Source organism: Tachysurus vachellii, chromosome 11 (assembly GCF_030014155.1).
Source record: "Tachysurus vachellii isolate PV-2020 chromosome 11, HZAU_Pvac_v1, whole genome shotgun sequence".
Lineage (NCBI taxonomy): Eukaryota > Metazoa > Chordata > Actinopteri > Siluriformes > Bagridae > Tachysurus > Tachysurus vachellii.
In genome coordinates, this window is record NC_083470.1 from 6692501 (window position 1) to 6714341 (window position 21841).

The 21841-nt window shown below is 37.7% G+C and overlaps 4 protein-coding genes across 5 annotated transcripts in view; 2 read left to right on the forward strand and 2 right to left on the reverse strand.

Annotated features, from left to right (window-relative positions):
• pola2 (polymerase (DNA directed), alpha 2) overlaps window positions 1-1634 on the forward strand; it is a 5865-nt gene extending 4231 nt beyond the window's left edge. Inside the window, exons 11-18 of the mRNA XM_060882214.1 lie at window positions 1-98; window positions 229-267; window positions 379-452; window positions 551-659; window positions 744-850; window positions 1021-1077; window positions 1153-1279; window positions 1378-1634. The exon at window positions 1-98 is cut by the window's left edge and continues 27 nt beyond it. Of these exons, the coding sequence (XP_060738197.1) occupies window positions 1-98; window positions 229-267; window positions 379-452; window positions 551-659; window positions 744-850; window positions 1021-1077; window positions 1153-1279; window positions 1378-1530 (764 nt within the window). The 3' untranslated portion in view covers window positions 1531-1634. The remainder of the gene's footprint in view (window positions 99-228; window positions 268-378; window positions 453-550; window positions 660-743; window positions 851-1020; window positions 1078-1152; window positions 1280-1377) is intronic.
• Window positions 1635-2058: 424 nt separating this feature from the next.
• On the reverse strand, window positions 2059-4648 carry cenph (centromere protein H). The gene is made up of 10 exons (XM_060882216.1): window positions 4419-4648; window positions 4126-4202; window positions 3929-3984; window positions 3800-3842; window positions 3633-3701; window positions 3477-3533; window positions 3250-3313; window positions 2981-3032; window positions 2660-2817; window positions 2059-2498 (listed from the first exon to the last, which is right to left on the reverse strand). The coding sequence occupies exons 2-10, from the start codon at window positions 4200-4202 to the stop codon at window positions 2412-2414; spliced, it is 663 nt and encodes a 220-aa protein (XP_060738199.1). The 5' UTR covers window positions 4419-4648; the 3' UTR covers window positions 2059-2411.
• Window positions 4649-4793: 145 nt separating this feature from the next.
• Window positions 4794-9372, forward strand: kgd4 (alpha-ketoglutarate dehydrogenase subunit 4). 2 transcript variants are annotated; one of them, XM_060882175.1, is made up of 5 exons: window positions 4794-4924; window positions 5316-5431; window positions 5854-5917; window positions 8075-8277; window positions 8897-9372. In XM_060882175.1, exons 2-5 carry the CDS (start codon window positions 5378-5380, stop codon window positions 8912-8914), a joined length of 339 nt encoding a protein of 112 aa, XP_060738158.1. In that variant the 5' UTR covers window positions 4794-4924; window positions 5316-5377; the 3' UTR covers window positions 8915-9372. The 2 variants fall into 2 exon arrangements, with proteins under 2 accessions (XP_060738158.1, XP_060738159.1); XM_060882176.1 differs by having other exon boundaries at window positions 4801-4924; window positions 5339-5431.
• Window positions 9373-10595: 1223 nt separating this feature from the next.
• Window positions 10596-21146, reverse strand: mier3b (mesoderm induction early response 1, family member 3 b). Its single transcript, XM_060881888.1, has 13 exons — window positions 21060-21146; window positions 20231-20255; window positions 19801-19946; window positions 19031-19165; window positions 18799-18922; window positions 18293-18366; window positions 18131-18200; window positions 17370-17518; window positions 17097-17178; window positions 16911-17005; window positions 16638-16765; window positions 16096-16247; window positions 10596-13718 (listed from the first exon to the last, which is right to left on the reverse strand). The coding sequence occupies exons 1-13, from the start codon at window positions 21066-21068 to the stop codon at window positions 13309-13311; spliced, it is 1599 nt and encodes a 532-aa protein (XP_060737871.1). The 5' UTR covers window positions 21069-21146; the 3' UTR covers window positions 10596-13308.
• Window positions 21147-21841: the final 695 nt, after the last annotated feature.

The following is a 21841-nucleotide window of genomic DNA, read 5'->3' on the forward strand; positions in this document are numbered from 1 at the left end:
CCTGTGGGCCATACACCCCTTCTGACAGTTTGGCGTACGACCCTCTGATTGACCTGATTAATATCATTAATAAAGATCGTCCTGATGTCTGCATTCTGGTGAGACAAAAACGCTTACAAAGGGGTCATTCATCCAAAACTACTTCTTTTGCTAAAAAAAATTCTTTTGTGTGTATAACATTTTTTGGCCTTACATGTCATGTATGTGTTATTATTTAATATCTAACAGCTCGGACCGTTTGTTGATTCCAAGCATGAGCAGATTGAGGTAGTGTGTTTTTTATTATTATTATTATTATTATTATTATTATTTGAATAAGTACATTTTGTGTGCAATAAATATTCACAACAGCAGACGGATTTGCACGCTGTCTTACAGAAAGTTCAGGTGACAGAAACATTTGAAACCATCTTTACCAAATGTATAGACAGCATCGTGGATGGAACCAGAGGGTGTGTATTAAAGAAATTAGTTAATTGTGATTGCTTTATTGGGTTCTTTTTTTTTCCTGTTCTCAACCTCCTTCTACACTAATCTCCCCTGTTTTCAGGACGGGCTGTAAGTTGGTCTTTGTTCCATCTCAGCGAGATGTACATCACCATTACATTTATCCCCAACCTCCTTTCACACTCCCAGACCTGAGGAAAGATGATGCTCAGGTGAGTCGTCATTTTGTGTTTCTGTGAAACTGCTGTATAAAGGTTACTTAGCTCCTTCACTGACCTCACAAATTTTACCCCTAGCGAGTGACCTTAGCCCCTGATCCCTGCACACTCCTGATTGGTGGTGTGACCTTTGGTATGACCTCTACAGACATCCTGTTTTACATGGGAGCTGAGGAAATTAGCTGGTAAGATGGATATGCTGATTAAATTATTTAGACTTTAAGCATAATGGATAGTCTTGATGCAAAAGAGTTATTACTTGCACATCACCGCTAGCAGCTGAAACGGTACATTTTGACATTACGGTACATTTGACTGTAAGCTCTGGCTTTAACATGTTTCTTTGTTGTTGCAGTGCCACAGGCTCTGACCGATTCTCACGGATCATGAAGCACATGCTAACCCAGAGGAGGTTGGTAGGATATATCGATGCCACAGGTTTGGTCCTTATCTAATAACTCGTTCTCAGAGTTTCCTGTCGTTTCAGCTATTACCCACTGTATCCCCCTGCCGAAGAGGTCAATATGGATTATGAAAGGTTTCAGCAGTATGGCCAGCTGCCCCTCACTCCTGATATTCTCATCATCCCTTCAGAGCTGCGCTATTTCATCAAGGTTAACTTGTGGTTCTAATATTTAATGAAAGCAACATTTATTCACAAATATATATTTGTAGGTTAAATTTATAATATATTTAACCTCTTCTCTATCAGGATGTTATTGGCTGTGTGTGCATCAATCCTGCACGTCTGACCAAAGGGCAGGTAGGAGGAACATATGGACGGTTACTGATCCAGCAGAATCCAGTGCAAGAAGAAGGAAAGAGATTGAGCCCTTGCATAGCAGCACAGGTGGTGAAAATATAACTCAGTTTTCTGGGCCATGTATGTTTGAATGTACAATTTCATTTAATGTTTGTATATTGTTTTTACGCTAAGGGTAAAAAAAAATAAAATGTATAGCAATGGAATGATTCACTTGTCCAGTTTTTCCCACTGTTTAATAGACTAAGTACCAGAAATTCCTGTAGCTTTTTGTATTGTTCTGAAAATGGAAAAAGATTGTGATGCTTCTTGTGTGCAAGTGTGGTGGTGACACCTTCGTGCTCCAGGGTTCCCTGTTTGATCCTGAGTCTGTGTCCTTGTGGGGTTCCTTCTGTTTCTGGAAAGCATGCTTTTTTTTTTTTTTTTTTTAGTTTTTCTAGATTGCTCCAAAGTGAAGAATGCCATCAGAGGTGTAGTCAAAGCAGTTACAGAAGAAAAGTCTTAAACACCAAGTAAGGTTACCAACAAAAGAGCACTATTTGAGTTAAGGCAAGTATATGTATTTCTAAAAGGGAAATTTGAACAATGTTCAAATTCATGTTTGTAATATTATCCGCTTAGTTTACCACATCAGCATTAACACACATCCTTTATTCTTGCTAAAAAATATTTTAAATAAAAACAGTAAAGGTAAAATCACAGATGTTTCCCAAGTCAGCACAAAATTTTACATTTCTACACTAAGTGGTTGCTGTTCATGTAGATTCAGGTTTAGTTTGTTAAATGTGGTGTATAAGATCTTCTACACGGTCCTTTTCAAGTAATGCATAGCAGATATGGTTTGTTTAGTAAGAAAGCATGGTGTCTTAATTCATTTTACAAAGACGTCAGAGCTGTATTAAAAATTCTGCAGTGTCTATATTACAAAAAACATACAGGATGCAGTATATTGTTGCATGTTTCCTTTATAAATTCACTCCTCTTCAGTTAGGGATGCTCTCCAACCCCATTGCAATGTCTCTCAGTTTAGGATCATCGATCCAGTTTACCCTGCTCGCAAGGATGATTCCCTGAGAAACAAAACACAAACATATTTAGGAAAGTCTCCTGCTTTGATACAGAACAAATCGTAGTGTACAATTGATCGTGTTTCTTTAGCCTCGTTCATTCCATAGATTCAATCGGTTATTGTGGCTGTAAAACAAAGTAAACTCCCAAAACAAACACATACTCGAAGGACATTTTGTGAAATGGTAGCGATCCTTTTGTACTTCTGTAGGATTTCCTCAGCTCTTTGCATGGCCTGCTTCTGTGCCTTGCCGTGAGTCTCTCCCATCTGTTTCAGTGCATTAATCTCCTGCATTTTGTTCTTAATGAGACCTTTCAGCTCTGGGAATATACAATACACACAGGAATCTCAATTCTACTGTATAAAACACACAACATTCTTTCTATGCACAGTTTACTGGCTGTAAAGCAGTTTAGAATAATCTACATAAAATGCACAGCTGCGTTGCTTGCAGAAATGTACCAAAAACAAACTAGCACTTACCAAGTCTCTCCTTTTGAATATCTGTGATTTGGTCCTGAAGTTCTCGAGTTTCCTAAATCACACGGTACATAAATAAATAAAATACTTTATATATTTACATATATATATATATTAATAGAATGATTTATTTAGACAATATGATAATTTTTGTTAGGAATGTTAGCCATTTTAATCCCAATACTATTAAACTGTTACCATGAAATTAGCACAGTCTTTCAATATTACAGCACAATTATTAAAATAATAATAAGAAATGGAAATTTCAATACCTTTATAACCTTTAATGCCTTTTCACAGAGGTCTGCATTTTCATCAATAATAGCCTTCATAGACCTACAAGAAAAAATTTGACAATATTCATTATATATAAACCAAGACCAAGCATAAAAGCATTTATTATTTTTGGTGATCCTGAGAGCTTAGACATAAAACACCTACATTACATAAAGTATGTTACATAAGAGTGCAATTTAATTACATCCACAAAATCACTTACGGTGCTTCTGCATTATCCTGTATCAGTTTCTCGATGATGGCGTTCCAAACCTGCATCCTACAACAATTTACTGCGTTACACTTCCAGTCTGAATTTAAAGTCACACTGAAATCCAGAATGACATCAAACTGGAACTATAGAAGTAGGCAGTATTACCTGTTGAGGGCCAGTGTTTTGTTGAAATGTGACGTTCTCGCCTCTTCAATTTCTTTTTCATATTTGGACCTATGCGTGATGTGAAGAGAATAAATTTAATTTCAAGGCCATGTCACATCACAGAAAAAAAATGCTCTTCACCAAACAAGGCAACAATCGAGACTCACAGATCTGCTTCAGCATCCAGTGTTTCAGAAGACTTGAGTTTGTCTGCCAATTAAACAAAGATGAGCATCAGATCCCAAAAACAAATGTGTAGAAGATTCATAGAATTATATATGTGCTTGCAAGCTTACTCATATTGGCCTTAATATTCATGTCAAAGCACTGGTTGGACATTATATTTTTCATCCTGATGGAATGAACACACACACACACACACACACACATTTATTTACAAACATAGCAGCACTCTGTTCTTAACATAAAGCCATTATTATAGTCTTAAAGATCCTCTGAAGTCAGTGAGAACTGAACTGAATTTTCACCTCACCTTAGTAAATGTACAGGTGAAATAGATGATGGAAGATGATCGCTCACGGCAACAGGATCAATATCATCAGAATCCATCTAAATGAACACAAACACACGCTGTTACCTTGAAAAGTTCTAGACAGATCATTTTCCCGTTTCCGTATCGGTGCAAAAGTTTGTGCACCCTTTATTTCAAATGACGAGTTCAGGATTTTAATAAGAGAAGCCAGGAATCAGTTTGTTTGTTTGTTTTACGGGAAGATGGTGAGGAAAATAAGTTGTTAACAAGTTAGAAAACGCCATCTTTCTCACCTCTTAACACGGAATAATGATTTGTAAATAAACCGCGGCTCTAGACTAATTTTCCCAAAATAAGAAGCTTGATTCGAACTCGAGGGGACAATTTTATACAACATACATTTAAATCAAACGGAGAAATACGTTCATTTAACAATTCCGTTAGTTATTTTCTCTCAGCTCGTTGACCAGTTAGCTAGTTTGCTAACAACAAACAACCGAATCTGCCGCCGCCCGAAAGCCCTTCATTACGTCACTCTGACGTGTCGAACGTCACACGAGGCCACGCCCACCGTAAGCCAAAGGCTGAGTCTCAAACCGCTTTACACTTCCCATATAAGTGCACTACATTCAGTTTAAAATACCAAGCCGACGTTCCTTTCCTAGTGCACTATATGTCTATTTGTAATTCAGCCACTGGTTACGATCCTCCAGGCCACTGTTGTCAGTGCTGGATGTTATTTTATAAGATGTGATACGAAATTATTTGATCTTATATAGATATATAGATATATATATAGGTAAGGATGAAGTTTTGTTAAGTCTGCTGTTTATTTATGTTATTTAGCACTGGCTCGAGCTGGTTAGCTGGTGTTATTGGTTAAAGTCCAGTTGTGCTGGTTAATTAGCTGGCTAATATGCTTCTGCAGGGAGTAAATACCTTATATAAATGCTCTACCACGCCAATATGAACTATGAATGATGTTTATCTGAGCTGTAATGTGTTTTCAGTTGATGTCAGTGGTGGTTTTTATTCAGTATCATCCACGTTTTGACCTCTAAAATTAGTAGAAGACTTTTTTTATTTAATGCATTTTAATTCGTTTTTTTTTTTTGCTTTATGGGTGACATTTTTGTTCATAAACACACGACTGTATTGCAAATGTAAACAATAAAGAATTTGTCCTCTAGCTAAATCTAGAAAATGTCAACAGCTGCGTCATTTAAACCGGAAGCAGTTCCTGGAGGTCGCTATGGGAAATAAAGTGAGCACTGGCAAGATGGCTGCCGCCAGTAGGGTCGTGCAGGTAAACAATCTCCATTAAAAAACTTCTTTTATTGTCTCGTAGTGAACATATTCCTCTCATCCAAGTCTGTAATCTGTATTTTAGGCAACGAGGGATTTTAGCGTGATCATGTGACCTTGAGGTCTTTTAAACTCGTAACTAAGAGTAAAAAAATGACCAAATGTCCTTGTCAGTATAGAGCTGTTTTTTTGGCCCAACAGTGGCAGCTTGGTGGACCTGGGATTCGAACTCACAACCTTCTGATTTGTAGCCCAACACCTTAAACACTAGGCTGCCACAGGTTAAAGATACAAAGATATTTAGAAGGCAGTAGTATGGCTTTGATATTGTAAACACAAGCGAGTACGTCATCGTTGTAGTTTAGGAACTGTCTTAACAAACTGAGGGTATCTAATGTCCTATAATCATTCCACTTTTCACAGGTTGTGCGACCTCATGCACCACTTATCAAATTTCCAAATCGGCAGGACTTTCCCAAGCCTAACGGTAAGCATGAACAACATCCATCATCAGCTAAAAATCATGTGAAAAAATTAGGACACACCATGAAATTTTCAGTTCTTTATTAAGAAATGTCAACCGGTCAATTTTCTGATCTTGTTTTAATTTACACCTGTAGATGAATGCTTGTAAATAACAAAAATATTTGCTTGTAAACAACAAAAAAAATCTTATTTGAGGAAAAGTTAGGACACCATATGCACTAATATGCGTTCCCAATTCAGCTGAAGCCGAACCTCTGAGATGTTTCTTGTAGCCATTTACCAGTTTCAAACATCGGCTGGAAGAAAGTTTCCCTTACTCTTCAATGCAGAATTCTTTCAGCTGTGTGATGTTTGAGGGGTTTCTTGCCTGCACAATCCGTTTCAAATCACCACATAGGATCTCAGTAGGATTTTGATCTGGGCTTTGACATGGCCATTCCAGAATTCTCCATTTTTTTTATTTTTTCAGCCAGTCCTTGGTGGATTTACTGGTATGTTTTTTTTTGTCATGCAAGGTCCAGTTCTGCATCAGCTTCAGTTTTTTGACAGATGGTGTCGTGTTCTTCAAGCACCTTCTGATACAATGTGGAATTCATAGTGGATTCTATGATGATGAGCTGGCCAGATCCTGCTGCAGTAAAGCATTTCCAATCCTTAACATTTCCACCTCCTTTTTTCAAAGTTGATTTAAGGTTCTTTTGCTGAAACGCTGTATTTGGTTTACGACAACCATGCCCTCATTTATGGGGTCTAAATAATTACATTTTTGACTTGTGTCCAAAGCACATTATTCCAGAAGTTGTAGCCTTTGTCTGTGTTCTTTGGTAAACTTCAGTCTTGCCCTCATGTTTTCCTAGACCTCCTTACTGCAGTAAGAGCTTGCTGTAGGTCCCATGATGATATTTTAGGGTTTTTTAAGCATCTTGTGGTCTGCTCTTCAGGTGTGAATCCACTTGAATGGCTTCACCTGTCCATGTTGGCAGGTGTTTTAAATGTTCTCCACTGTAAATGATTTCCTGGACCATGTAATGGCTGATTACAAATCTTTTTTATCCCTTACCAGACTCCTAAGCATCATAAATCTTCTTTCTGGAAGTCTCAGAAAGCTCTTTGGATCTCACAATGGTGATACCTCTCACTTCAACAATTAAGAGCAAACTAAATATCTGAGGATTAAATAAAGCAAGACCTCTCCAAAGCACTCTGTAACAATAATTTGCCCCTGATGCGATACACCTGTAGGTCATTTTATCAATTTTAAGTACAAATAAATGTAAGGGGTGTCGTTAGTTTTTTTTCTCACAAGAAATTAGATTTTTTTTTTAAAATGACATTTAATTGATCATTCTTTGGTTTTATTTGTTTAGTTATATTACTTGGATCTTTTATTATTATTATTAAAATGAAGATCAAATGGCCAAATGTTTAACTATTTTTTTTAACTAGGCTTTTATGGGGTGTCCTAAATTTTTCACGACTGTACTTTTCTTGTTCTTTTTTTAATTCTGATTAGTCATTTTCATTCATTCATTCATCTTCTACCGCTTATCCGAACTACCTCGGGTCAAGGGGAGCCTGTGCCTATCTCAGGCGTCATCGGGCATCAAGGCAGGATACACCCTGGACGGAGTGCCAACCCATCGCAGGGCACACACACACTCTCATTCACTCATGCAATCACACACTAGGGACAATTTTCCAGAGATTCTGATTAGTCAGAAGGTGGCAATTAATTTTCCTTATTTATTCGTAAATGTGTGTTGTGAGATGAATAATCCACATTGGGATGTGTTGTTATTGAGAAATAATCACCCGTTGAAGTAGAAATGTCAGGCTGCATCACACTACACTGTCAGTGATTATTTTCCTAACACATCATGCTCCAGAAATGATGCTTCACAGACTTCCCAGGGTCACCAGACCCCACTTTGTGAAGCATATTGATAGAAACAAGCACAGACTTTTCTTTTAAGAGTGAGTTAGATTTGATTTCCAAAATCATGGAAATCGTAAAATTTTTAGCTGCAAAAGTAAACCTGTGTTCCCAGTAGGTCCTTATACTGCTACCTAAAACCTTATGAACGATTTTGATTCACCTCCATAGAAACATTTAAGATATTTAAATGTATGTATTATTTACATGTATTCATTCTTTCAGTGCATGAAGCACTAAAGCTGATCATCTCCAACACCCCACACACCCCTGCACCAGCAGCAGTACAGTCAGCTACATCACCTCCAAAACCTGCAGGACAAGTGAGTCGACTCGCTGGCACACCGGACAACATCTCTATAGTGAAAGAGTTTCCACAGAGATACCGGCGACGAGTCCTCACACTCGAGGAGATGGACTACATTCAGGTTAGTGCTGGGGCTAAGCCTGTGTGTGTGTGTGTGTGTGTGTGGGTCATGTGACGTGGGTCATGTGACACAACTCCATCTCTCTAATATTTGAGCTGAATACCAAACCTTTTGAAGGAGTAAAATCAAAAAGCCGTTTGACTTCATTAGTCACTTATTTATCGTTACTATGACAACCAGTGTGATAACGGATCGATTGCAGTTGTTCAGTTCAGTTGTATTTGTGTGGCGGCTTTTAACACAAAGCAAAAGCATCTTTACATGAATAAATAAATTCAGTACAGAAATAATAAGTTATATTTATCGCTCTATATATATATATATATATATATATATATATATATATATATATATATATATATAATGACTGAGCCAGGAGCGACTGTGACAAGGATGCAATCTTCCTGAGACGACATGGGGAAGAAACTTTAAAAAGGAATCAAAAAGGAAAAATCCTCATCCTATTGACACTGAATATTGTGATTAGAAATCTTTTTCCGTTTATATCTGTGTACTATATGGTCAAAAACGTGCATTTGTCTAACCAGCAAACACATAATATTAGGTATGCGTGTGAAACCCAGCATGAGGAGTTAACTCTCTTTTGTTCTGTTTTCAGCGCGGCGGACCTGAGTGAAGGATTAAATCCTGCCAGTGCCGATAGCTGTGGAGAATTCCTTCAAATTCAAATTTTAATTGAGGCTCGTGTTCTACTCATCATGAGATTTTCACTCTTCATTGTTTAAATGTATATAAGAAAAAAAATTGAGATCTAATTATTCAGTACAATCTGGTTCATTTGTCATTGGTTTAGCTGCACTTTCATGTTTGCAGCATGGACTTTGAGAGTGAGTCAGTACTTTCTAGGTGCACTGTATTAATCCAACAGCACAGTTTGTTATTATTACATTATTATATGTCGATCATTTTACTACAGTAAATCCAAGCTGCTCAGTTCACAATGCACTCGTTCACTTTGTTCAGCACTTACACTTCAGGTCAGTGTGTTAGTTTGACATAAGAAGGAACAAGTCATCATCCTGTGCTGTGTGGACTGTGTGTAATTCTGGGTTATTAAATTTACATTCATTTAAATTGATTTGCTTCATGTTTTTAATTTAATGACTGATACGGAATCAACGCGTACAATCATTATACAGTGATTGATTACATTTCATGGACATGTTGATCTTTCACATAAAAAAACATTAACTAAACGTTTTTTTTATGTGATTAGCTACTCATAAGTACATTACTACTTTAAGTGAGTTTCTAGTAGTATTTACATTTCTGTTGTTTAGCAGAAATCCTTATCCAGATTAACTTACATTTACAGTATCTCATTTATACAGCTGAGCAATTGAGGGTTCAGAGCCTTGGCTCGGGTCCAGGAGTGGCAGCTTGGTGGCCCAAGGATTTGAACTCATAACCTTCGGATCAGTAGTCAACACCTTAAACACTGAGCTACAACGTCCCCCATAGTATTTACTGTAGATCTGCAGTAGCTGGTTAAATCTGCACCTTGATCATAGTTTTTTAAGAGAGTAAAACATATGCTGTGTCCAATACCTCGACCACGGAGCTTCTACTTCCCTGATTCCCAGCATCAATTCCATCGTATACGTAGCTGCACTTCATTGTGAAACTTTGTACTAATTCTGTCAGAATTCCCTCTGATCTCTGTGTCGGACATCTGCTAACTTCTCTCAACAGAATCACTAGCCACGTGTCAAATTCATTCATTCAATCATTTTCTACCACTTATCCGAACTACCTCGGGTCATGGGGAGCCTGTGCCTATCTCAGGCGTCATCGGGCATCAAGGCAGGATACACCCTGGATGGAGTGCTAAACCCATCGCAGGGCACACACACACTCTCATTCACTCACGCAATCACACACTAGGGACAATTTTCCAGAGATGCCAATCAACCTACCATGCATGTCTTTGGACCGGGGGAGGAAACCGGAGTACCCGGAGGAAACCCCCAAGACACGGGGAGAACATGCAAACTCCACACACACAAGGTGGAGGCGGGAATCGAACCCCGACCCTGGAGGTGTGAGGCGAACGTGCTAACCACTAAGCCACCGTGCCCCCCCCCACGTGTCAAATGATTCAGTTTAATCTTTCAGGCTGGACTTTTTCTTTATCAGGATAAATGGAACTTGAGGTTGGGTGTCAATGTCTCTTAACTTTTTGCTAACTGCTTTACTGTTATTAGTACAGAGAGATGTCAAATCTCATCAGGGGTAAATCACACACATGCTACAGACGCAGGGGGAAAAGATTACGTTGAGAAACGAACACGAGAAGATTTTAAATTCTCACAACTGTTTCCAGAGCTTTATTTCTGGATGTTTTACATCAAGTAATAAAGTACAACAAAAAATACAAAATAATGCCTAAACAAGTGTGAAAACAAAAAGCAATATAATTGTATTTACATGTTATAAACAATATATTGGAATAGTTCAGTTATTAAATGCTATGATTGTCTATATTTCTGGATAAACATTTATAGTTATATGTCGCTGTTATTCACAATTGTATTTTCCCTTTTTATAAGTTTCTCTGCCGAACGGATCGGCGATCATTTCCAGTTCGAGTTCAAACAAAATGAACGTGATAAATACACAAAATATTGAGAACCTTAATCAGGCTGAGGAATGATGGATGTGTGTAACTCACTCCATATGTACACTGTGCACATCTGACATGGATGTAACAGGACACGAGAGTGGACGCTTTTGGACACTGCTGAAAGTGGATCAAAACACACTGATATGATCGACTCGATCACTTTCACGTCGAGTCTCTCTCATCTTAGATCTTTCAAAATTTGTGTAAAAAAAAAAAAAAAAATTACATTCACTCCAGCAGAAAATCTGGAGTTGATGTGCTGAGAAAGCTTGCATTTGAGGCAGCAGGAAAGTTTTTCACAAAGCATCTCTAAGACAGACAGACAAGAAAATCTCTTCAACAGGAATGTCCTTGCTATAAATGATGTAGTAGAACTTGTATTGAGAAAAAAAAAAATCCCACTCAAACATCTGCATGACTATTTCTACTCCAGCATCACTCTTGGACGTACAGCCACACGGCAGCAGCAGTGCATTTTAACTCTCAGCTTTGTGATTCTCTACTCATCAGGTGCAGTTTTTCACATTGACCGATAGCAGCTTATTTGATGAGAAGAGATGAAATGCGTTTCCGCACCCTTTATGAGCCGAGAGGAATCGTCTTGCACTTGTAGTGGTGCGTCCTGAAGGAAATCGCTGAAGAGAATGTGCCATGTAGATCCCTATACAGCTCCACTTTTAAAAACATTTTAGTGGTAATTGGCAAAACAGCCACAGCTGGCACATAGAAAGAAAGAAAGAAAGAAAGAAAGAAAGAAAGGAAAAAAAAGCACAATGTACTTAAGGACTATTTGAAGAAATACAACAATTAATCTGTACATATCTACACATTATTGCCATAATAAACAAGAACCTTTTTTTAAATATATATCTCTCTGAATCTATCGTTCTCTAAAATGAGTTGAAAGTTCAAGAGTTTTGTGTGTTCTGGATGTTCAGAATACAAAGCATTTGTTTCAAGACATAAGCCCCATCTGCTCGCATCATACAGTATACAAAAATGTCAGAATCTTATATGGGATCATTTTATAGCACAGCAAACCTGACACACAGGGCAAAGCATCTGAATAGCTTCCGTTCATCTGACGCTGAATATCCAAAATAACCATAGTAACTATCGAATATTAGGTTTACAAGAAGCATACGAGTGACCCGTAATGGCAGACTGTACAGTATGTGTCTATACTAGAGGCATCTTTAACCAGTTCAGTTTAGTTAAGCTCAAGTTTAAACCTCCAGCGAGTGACAGCTTAGCGTCTTCCTTATGTAACATGTTCATGACAGAAAATGTGAAACGCTGTCACTAAATTTGGGTAGGACCTATTTTAACATTTTAAACTGACACTGTACCTAATTGAATCTTCTACTAATCCCAAAGGGGCCGAGTCAGACTGAGTAAAAGAGCAGCGGTGGATCTGCGCGCTCCTTAAACAGTCATCCTACTTATACTTGTACCTAATGTTTCAGCTGCCTTTTTCATGAAAGAGGAGGGAATATTACTGGCACCCTCAATACTCATTTTACCAAACCCTCAGCAAGAGGTTCACATAAACCCTGATGATATGTTGAGTTGCACATTGAAGTGTGAATTTTTAAAGCTTAAATACACTTAAAACCAGCCAAACTAGAACAATCACAGCTACCAACAAATCGGACAAATACACAATTCTTGTTGTAAAAAACACCAGTGGCAACCTCACGGTTCCTAAAAACGCAGGCAGGGCACAGAGCATGCATTCACAGAGCAAGAACAAAACCAAACCCACCCCCAAAACAAAGCCCAAAGGAAACATGGAAATCAAAATATTGTAGCTCATAAAGAAGTGCTTTTCAATGTAATAGATATGTGGTTTGTCTGCAAATCCCCAATTTTCCAAAGAGAGAAAGTTTCCTGATATACAAAACGCTACATGTGCCGAACCCCGGTGTCTCTCGGCTTGTGTAAACATCAAAAACAGTACCAATTTTGTTAAACAAAAAAATTAATCAAAAATAATAAAAGGTACAAAACAAAAAGAAGTCAATGCAGTTTCTGGCAACAATTATTTTTCACAGGAAAGTGAAACTGAAGGCTTCGGTTGCAGGGATGATTATGTAATGAGAGAGCAACTATAACAGCTCTCTACCTCCAGCATTTATGTTTTAACTGTAAATCGATGCTGATATAGCGATATTATCTAAAGAATCAGAAAAATAAATGGCTATTTAAACTCTTGATAATCAAGATGTTGTAGCTCTGTACAATAAAGACATCACTGATGTCATATTACAAAAAAGTAGATTTATACATAATTAAAAAAGAAACTAAGGTTCAGTCAGTGGGTGGAACTGTACAGGCTGGGAGAAGGGGTGTGTGTGTGTGTGTGTGGGGGTGTGTCTGCCTTGTGGTCAGTCAGACTGCAGAGCAGTGTGTTGGTGATGGCGCGAATGTGAGCTGATAAAAGCGTTTGCGTCTCCGCTCGCTATGCTGCTGAAGTCTGTGAGTGAAACAGCCATCTTGGCTCCGGTGATGCGGTGTGTGTCGTTGATGAACGAGTCAGCGAGGCCCATCCGGAGGCGTTTGGAAGGACGCTCACACTCCTTGTTACTGCACATGCTGAGCTGGCTGAGCTCCGAGCGATACAGAGCCGAGTCGAGGACACCGAGGCAGCCGGCATCACCACTTGCCCCGTAGCCCAGAGTAGCTTCATCATGAGTCAGAGCTCCACGGTGGAAGGTCTCCAGAGGGGGAAAGTAAGACGAGTCCAAGCAGCTCACATCAGCCTGACTACACACGGACGCCACGCTGTTACTCAGAGCTGGAACCAAAGGAGGAAAATGTTACTGCAACTTCTGAAGTGATATTTGTGTCAATTAAAATAAGATTAACTACATTCACACACTTTTTGTACCACGGACCATTCAAATGTGTACAACATGTATTGAAAAACAAACATTTATTCTTTAGCTATTTTAGCTTGAAACTCCAGAAGGAACAAATCAGTTACAACCTAATTGGAAGTGTTTATCCTCAAACAAGCTGGTCCACAACATTAAACAGAAGAATAATCCATAAAATAGGAGTACTTAAGAAAATATATGAATAGTTTTCGCAAAGTGCTGTGGTATAAGAGGAATAAAAACAGTGGGACATGTGGTTATTACATTGTGACACAAGATAACACAACACAGATTTTATAGAAGCATGATTTCATATAGTATTTATTACATTCTGCACTCAATGTCTACCACAAATGTCTGTCAGTGTCAAATTAGCACGTTGTAGTCATGTCTCCATGACCACTAGCCTCAATAATCAACCCTGCATGCACATAGTTTTGGGTGTAATCCATGAGTACAGAAAGAGAGTTTATGAAGGTACTAACACGTGTTTCTACACACTCCTAAAACATATATATGCAAAAACTATAATTTAGAAATGTGTAGTAAGTAAACGTACTGTGCAGAGCTTCTATATCAAGTCTATGTCCTCCACAAATTGAGAGAATAATTACTTAATTCAGTGCTCACAAGGTAAAAGACAATACAGATGGACTGTAAAGAAAAAATGATCTAAGGGATATTTAAAGGCAGATTTAGGATTTTGCCTTCTGTGAAGGTTTGGCTCATGTACACGGCTGTGTACTAGGTCAGTTTTCATCAATGGCCATTGCGTACCACTGTGTGTAATCATAGGTGGCTTGTTATTTTACACATGCTTTGATCAAAGTTTTTTCTAGGGATGCACCGATACCACTTTTTCTCTTCCGATCCGATTCCGATACCAGAGTTTGCCAGTATTGGCCGATACTGATCCGATATCTGTGTTCTTTTCTACCTTTAAAACTAAAGAATGTATACAACTTCCTTAGTTATTAAGATTTATTTGTTTCTGGCAAAGAAAGACAAAAATGCCCATTACTGGATGAAAAATGAAAACACAAGAAACCTTAAAAAAGTATTAATGCAGAAACAAACAGTACATTTAACAGTTAATAGTATAACAATCTAAACCATATATACTGTAATTATTAAATTAAATTATTTTCTGAAGTAAAGGCAATACTTTAAAGTGAACTCTTGAAACACAATGCAAAATGTATTAAACAGTAAACCTTACACTAAACAAAAAAAATAGTGCGATGCCACATTGCAACAACCAATGGAACAGCCATGTCTAAGTATATAGACGTCACCAATGACATAAACCTGTTTCAGGATTCACTTGATAAACGGAGAGGGCCTGATCATCGAGAACAATGAATTCCAAGAGCTTTTCTGTTATTTTTACAGCTTTTGCGCTCTGTTGTGCCATTTGTTTTTGACTCTGAAAAGCATCCGTCAGGCTCATCTGCTTTGACGGATAATCCTTTTTCCGCTTAACTTGCACGAACTCCATGTGAAGATGTTTGATTAAATTTGTCGTATTGTAATTCGAAATACTACATCCACCTCTTGAAACTTTGACTTTACAGACATTACAATTTGCAGTGCTAATCTCTGCTGAATGAAGCGTAAAATACCACAAAATGAGCGACATGTTTAACGTGCTGAGGTAAATGGAAAGGGTGCCTGCTAAACCTGCCTGTCTGTCGCAGGCGGTTGTGCAACATATTTCCTATAAAATTTATTATATTTATTTTCATTAATGCAATTTAATATATAAGTGTATTTTTCTTATAAGTTCAAGCAATAGTCTATGATGTTTGCTGTTCATTAATCAACCACTACGGGTATCGGATTTGGATCAGTCACGCACCACTGATACCCGATCCACTCAAAATGCTTGGATCAGCGTCGATACCGATCCAAAATATTGGATCGGTGCATCCCTAGTTTTTTCCCCTCCCAGTTACTGCTGTGCCTCTTCCCCAGATTATGTTACATAAAAGGTCACAGTTTCTGCAATGTGGTGGACAATGCGAAACAAATACACATCTAGAATCGTTGCATTTCTTCTGTAGGATAGTTGAAGAACCATTTGGTTTCTCACATCTTTTTTTTTCACATTTATCAGAAGAAGCAATGATTTTCACAGAAGATTGAGAAAAGTAAAATGGAACATTACCTGTGTAATTGGTGGCCCAATTGCAATGCATAAAGCCAAGTTATCTGATACAAATATATTGACACTATAAGCTGCACAAATAAACTGGGAGACCTTGGCTCCATGTTTCCTAAGAGGGCAACACTCACCTGTGAGGTCACTGGCAGTGATTGTGTTGAGAAGGCCAAGCTGCTGTCCTGCAGACACCTCCATCCTCCCCCCTGCTCCACCCGAGCACACGGACGAAGAGCCATCCACTGCCAGACCCTCTGCCTCGTCCACTAAACGGTCCATCAGATCTCTGAGGAGTAAAAAACAACTGTGACTATTATGCAGCAGATTTTTAGAAGAATTTTTTTTAAACGCATACATAATGAGCTGTTTATTTTGGCTGCTGTGTATGGTAATGGCCCCAAAGGTTTACTGATTTTCCCCCCCATTACAATCAGGGCTCACAGTTAAAGTACTATACTGTATACTTTCCTACAACTAAAGTACAACTTAATACTACTATACTTAAATACTAGCAGCTTTACAAACGGTGATTCCAAGTCAAAAAATCATGAAGGCATGACCATTGATCTTTCTCTTATTTATGATATGCAGTCATTTTGTTTTTGTTCATTTGCATGTGAAGACTTTTTCTATTATATTCAATAACAATTTACTGTAAGCAATATGACTGACTTACGTCACACCAGGATAAATGTTATATTTCTTTTTCCCGAACCGGTTCTGCTGAACAAAATAATCAAAACGTTCAGACTTTTTCCACATGTAGTAAAAGGCTACACACTCTGCCACGGTCCTCGTTGGAACCTACAATGACAAAAGTGTAAAGGGCAGTTAATTACAGAGAACCGCATTTTATTTTGTTTTTCTGAATTTGTTCAAAACAGCAAAAATGCAATAAACAAGATGATTTGATCTGATGAGCTGCTTCAATTCAAATGAAGCAACCAACCTTGTTTTTCTGAATTAGATGGAAGTTCTTTTCATAAATCTGGAGCGCATGCTCAAAATTTCGACACTCTTCTTCAGACCACGGTGGCGATTCTTCTACAGAGAAAACAAACACAGTGACAGATTAATATTGTGCTTCCAAAACAATCTGGACCCAACATTTTTGTTTACTGTTGGGTAAAATTACCTTTTGAGGATTTAGGATTACTGCAGTACCGCATTAGGGCCTCGGTCATATTGTAGTTACATTTTACAAGCTCATACAAAGCCTAGAAAGAGAGAGACACAAATTAAATCATTCAGCAAATATAGCTACACCTGAAACAACTCAAAACTGAAACAAATGTTGGGACCCACTGTTTGAATAAATCAGCATTGTTGTCATAAAGCTTTTCAAGAAAACTAGAAAACCTGTGATCTGTGCAGACTGGAGTTAACATAAAATAAAGCTAAAATAAACCTGTTCATTGTCTTGTATGTGTCCTCCACATGTAGAGCTCTCTGTGCTACTGTCTGTAGTCTGAGACAGTGCTTTTCTGAGGTAGTCTTCCACCTTCCTCTCTGGCAACATGTCAGGACACCAGAGCAACTGATCCTCCTCCACATACACTGCAATATACAAAGAGAGACAAATTTACCACCATATTTATACAAACAAACAAAAAAATAAACAAGTAAACTGATTTTCTGGAAATCTAATTAACCAGCTTGTAAAATGATAGCTAATGTAATATAAAAACATACAATTAATTACTAAAGAAAATAGTTTCTGGGTTTTTAGTTATGCATTTCTACCCAATTGTCCCTCAAAAAATAAATAAATAAAAATAAAATAAAAAAATAAAGTTAATGGCCAATATGTAAGCTAAAAGATGTGTATAGTATGACTAGCAGTAAAATTCGAATGGATGTGCATTGTACAGCTGTGAAGTGCGGTAAGTTTAAACACATAAATGAAACCTTTTGTTTGGAGTCATCACAAAAGTGAACAAGAATGGGCATTGTGAGTTATTTGTCCACTGAGAGAATATAAACTAAAAAAATAAACAAACAGCCATGAAATTAAATCTGCCTGTTCTATGTGTCCAAACTACTCATTTGTTCTACTCATTTATTCCTGTAACTTATTTTAAAATGTGATACTTTTCCTTATTACATATGAAAGAGTGCATAATCTCCAAGCATAATTCTATATTTTGACAACACTACTGAATCACTCACTCTTATCATCACAGTAGAAGCTCAGGCCTACAGGAACTTCTGCTTGGTACTGTGACCCAACCATTATTTCCTGTAAGAAAAGTAAAACGGCTCAATTCATACTTGTAATAAGGCATTAACCATATTATTCCATCTTAATGTATGGTATGTTAAGACACTGACCTTCCTTGAGTCCTCTGGACTAAGACCCTCCTCCTCTCCCTCAGACTCCTTATCACCGTCATAAGTAGCGTTGGCTGAAACAGACAAAAAAAACATCATGAATCCTGGCATTAGAATAAAACTATAAAGAAGATTAAACTAGAACCAAGTTAAGAATTAATCATAAGAACCTTCAAAAACAGACACAACGCATGTAATTAGATAAACAAAATGAGATCAGACTGATTTTTCACCAAAAAAAAAAAAAATCCTAAAGATTAAAAATGATTCTTAAATTCTTTGTTAGTTTTGATTGTGTATGCTTTTTATTTTTTAAAGAACACTAAGAACAATTATTTTGATTGTATTTAATTATTGTTAAATAATAGAAGAAATGTTTTTTTCTAATCAGCATTGTATGCTGAGTCTACATATATAATATTTCAACGCAATTCAATGCAACATTTGGTCAGGAAGATGAATTTCTTACATCATTCTCATAACATTTCATATTTCTGTTGACTCACATCTGAGTGTTCTTGGGAAAAAGTCAGTGGCTTCATGGGAGGTAACAGAGGGGGTCAGATCATCAGCTGAAGACTGCGTCTCTTCCTCATAGTCTCCTGACAGCAGATCTTTGGCTATCTCTTCCTACAAACATGTCCAGAAAATCATCTCAATTTGTTTTTACTCCAAGTCAATTATGTTTTCAATTTTGAATTATGAAATCAAATTATCTGGGAAAATCACACAAGTTACCTTATCCAGGGTCATGTCTGGAAAGTCATCAGCTAGTTCACCAGAGGAGCTGTCCAGGCTCGACCCTGCAGCTGTGTTGACTGATGGGTCATAACGATAGATGGCCAACAGTTCCTCCAGAGGCATATTCCCTTCCTATAATCAAGTCACATCGGACATATATAGGTATATTTATGTTTTTAACAGTTATGAGGGTTTAATTTAATGTTGTTGTAACGTCTTCCAAAATGTTAGTTCCTTTTAAACAACAATAAACATCCATTCTGTCATCAACCTCTTTTGTTTATCTCTATAACAATAAACAAAGGTTAATAGGTTAGTGAGAATGATTAAGTCCTCTGTTTGGAAGACTTTCCTGTGTCAGAAATCTTACACAAAAACTGTTACAATGTGCTGACACTGTTCCGTAAACTATAGAATCACTATAGAATATTCCACTACACCAAATTATTTGTTAATTTTTTATTTGGTTATTTTTAACGCTCGTATTATGTGGCACATCCATTATACCACCAAACCTCAAGGAATGTTTAATTAAAACAGAACTTAATTATATGATGGTCATATTGGCCAATGAAAAAGCAAAGCTGCAGTTATAGAAAATTAATCATCACTGGCTGTCCAATCAGAATACAGATATTCGATAAAATATGCTAATGAATTGTCGACCATTAAAACAATTTCCCATCTTCGAAATCTCAGTTTAACCCTCTGACAACAAAATGCATATTAGATCGAAAAGATAACACAGCTAATGTTTAAAATCTTACCTTCTCCAGATCCGCCAGTTCAGCGCTGAAGTTCTTGTCTCCTTCCTGCGCCTCTTCTTCTTCTAAAGTCCGCTCATCGTCGTACTCGTGAACCAGCATCTCTGCTGTCGGGTCAAAGTCATGATCCTCCGAGGACAGAGAGCCAACTGTGCACAGAGAGCATTAATTTACATTTACAGCATCTACCAGACTTACATTATCTCATTTTTATACAACTCAGCAATTTAGTGTTAGGGGCCTTGCTCAGGGGCCCAACAGTGGCAGCTTATTGGAGCTGGGATTCAAACACACAACCTTCAGATACCACCAATAATAATAATAATAATAATAATAATAATAATAATAATAATCTTCAATATGCAATAATTAAAATAAACCATACATGAGCTACAATACAAAAAAACCCAAAACATTTTATTTGGGTACATACCAGGGCTTGAACTCCCGAGGGAAGCCTGAAGAGACAAACAGACGTATTATCGGTAAGTTAATTCAATATAAATCCCAAGAAAATAATCAATCTGTCGAAGAAATGATGCTTGAACGAGTCCTGGTTAAAGCTAACATTCTAACTGGTGGCTTTTGCACAGCGACTAATCAAGAGGCCCAAAGATAACCGGAGAAGCATCACTGGAGTTCAGTTAATGCTTAAATCACACTTTATTTAACGCGTACAAAACACAAAATGATAACATTTGCACAAAAACTCGGCTTTTGCATTATGTTATCCTCCAACAGAAAGTATTTATATTAGCATTAACGCTTTTTTTTTGCTAACGGAGCAAACCTGCTTGTGTCCGAGGTGCGGGGGGAAAAACATAAACAAACCTTTACAGCACGAAGTGTAGCCGTATTTCACCATTCAAACACATGCAGAGTAAACAAACGGCTCCTTAGCAAGCACATAACACCCCGTAAAATAAACCTGATTTCATTCACGATTTTCTCCGGTTGTTTAACCGAAATGAATAATAAATGCTCGAGCGCAGTTTTGTGCTGTGTTTTAGCCGCGGCTCTGAGCGGACAGCTAGCGTTAGCTAACGGGACCCGATAGCAAAAAGGCCCATCGAGCTGTTACATCCATCTATAAATACACTTTTCTCCTGCAGAGTTTCAAACCTGTAAGGAAAAAACCACGGTGTGCAACAAAGAGAAAGTGCATTACATAACGTATTTCTAAAAAAAATAAAAACCAGCCCCCAAAATCATCAAATAGACGAATTTTAAATCTGACACTTCTTTCCAGCTTTCCCTCTTACCTCCGCCATATTGGTAGCGTTAGCCTCATAAGCCAGCTCGCGCCCAGTACCCGGATGGGCTCGGGTAGCCAATGGAAGGTCCAGGCGGCGGTGCGGCTCAGTTTAACTTGACCACTGACTTTTAAATATGTTTGTATTAAAAGCAGAAACAAGGTTATTGATATTCTGTTTGGAAGACTTTTTAACTGGTTTGCATATGGATTTATGTCGTCATATAAATATTTATATATACAGTATTGCAAGGTTAAAAAAATATCACTGAAATCATCAAAATCTTAACACCGAGGAAAGCGCTGGTGAAACGTAACCAGGTTGTAAGAACTTCTTCCAAAGGCCAAAAAAAGAAACAAGAGCAAGAAAAAAAAGAGAGAGTAGGCAATTTATTGAAAACTGCATTTAAACTCAAACAAAAATAATTTAAAGCGGGTCATCAGCTTATCAAAAGTTTAAGACCATAGCCTTTAAAAGTTAAAATCTGTGCAGAAATATGGCTTTAATGTCATTGTGCTTCAGACGGTCATAATGTCATGATGTCAAATGACATTAGCAAATGCAAAAGCAAAAAAGGTTTCTGTTTTTGAACATGGCAGGATTGTTGAGCTGCACAATCAAGGGCTGTCACAATGTACCGGAGATCCCACTGGAGATGTTTCCTACCTGGCACAGTGGCACATCCTTTTTTCTTAATTGGAAAATGGAGCTTCAGGTTGTGCAGGGGCATCAAACGGTGGCTGGCTAAGTGCACTTGGTGCAGCAGACATCCCTCTTGAGTGAGGGCCCTC

Bases quoted from the DNA above. Each gene is read 5' to 3' on its own strand.
- cenph (XM_060882216.1), bottom strand. From the start codon at position 4,202: ATGGATTCTGATGATATTGATCCTGTTGCCGTGAGCGATCATCTTCCA. The intron at 3,985-4,125 runs GTGAGGTGAAAA...TCATTCCATCAG, and splicing joins TCACCTGTACATTTACTAAG to GATGAAAAATATAATGTCCA. The intron at 3,534-3,632 runs GTAATACTGCCT...AAATTGTTGTAG, and splicing joins AAAACACTGGCCCTCAACAG to GATGCAGGTTTGGAACGCCA.
- mier3b (XM_060881888.1), bottom strand. The intron at 17,006-17,096 runs GTAATTTTACCC...TTTTCTCTGTAG, and splicing joins TAATCCTAAATCCTCAAAAG to AAGAATCGCCACCGTGGTCT. The intron at 13,719-16,095 runs GTGAGTGTTGCC...CTTTGGTTCCAG, and splicing joins CACTGCCAGTGACCTCACAG to CTCTGAGTAACAGCGTGGCG.
- kgd4 (XM_060882175.1), top strand. From the start codon at position 5,378: ATGGGAAATAAAGTGAGCACTGGCAAGATGGCTGCCGCCAGTAGGGTC. The intron at 5,432-5,853 runs GTAAACAATCTC...CACTTTTCACAG, and splicing joins CCGCCAGTAGGGTCGTGCAG to GTTGTGCGACCTCATGCACC. The intron at 5,918-8,074 runs GTAAGCATGAAC...TCATTCTTTCAG, and splicing joins GGACTTTCCCAAGCCTAACG to TGCATGAAGCACTAAAGCTG.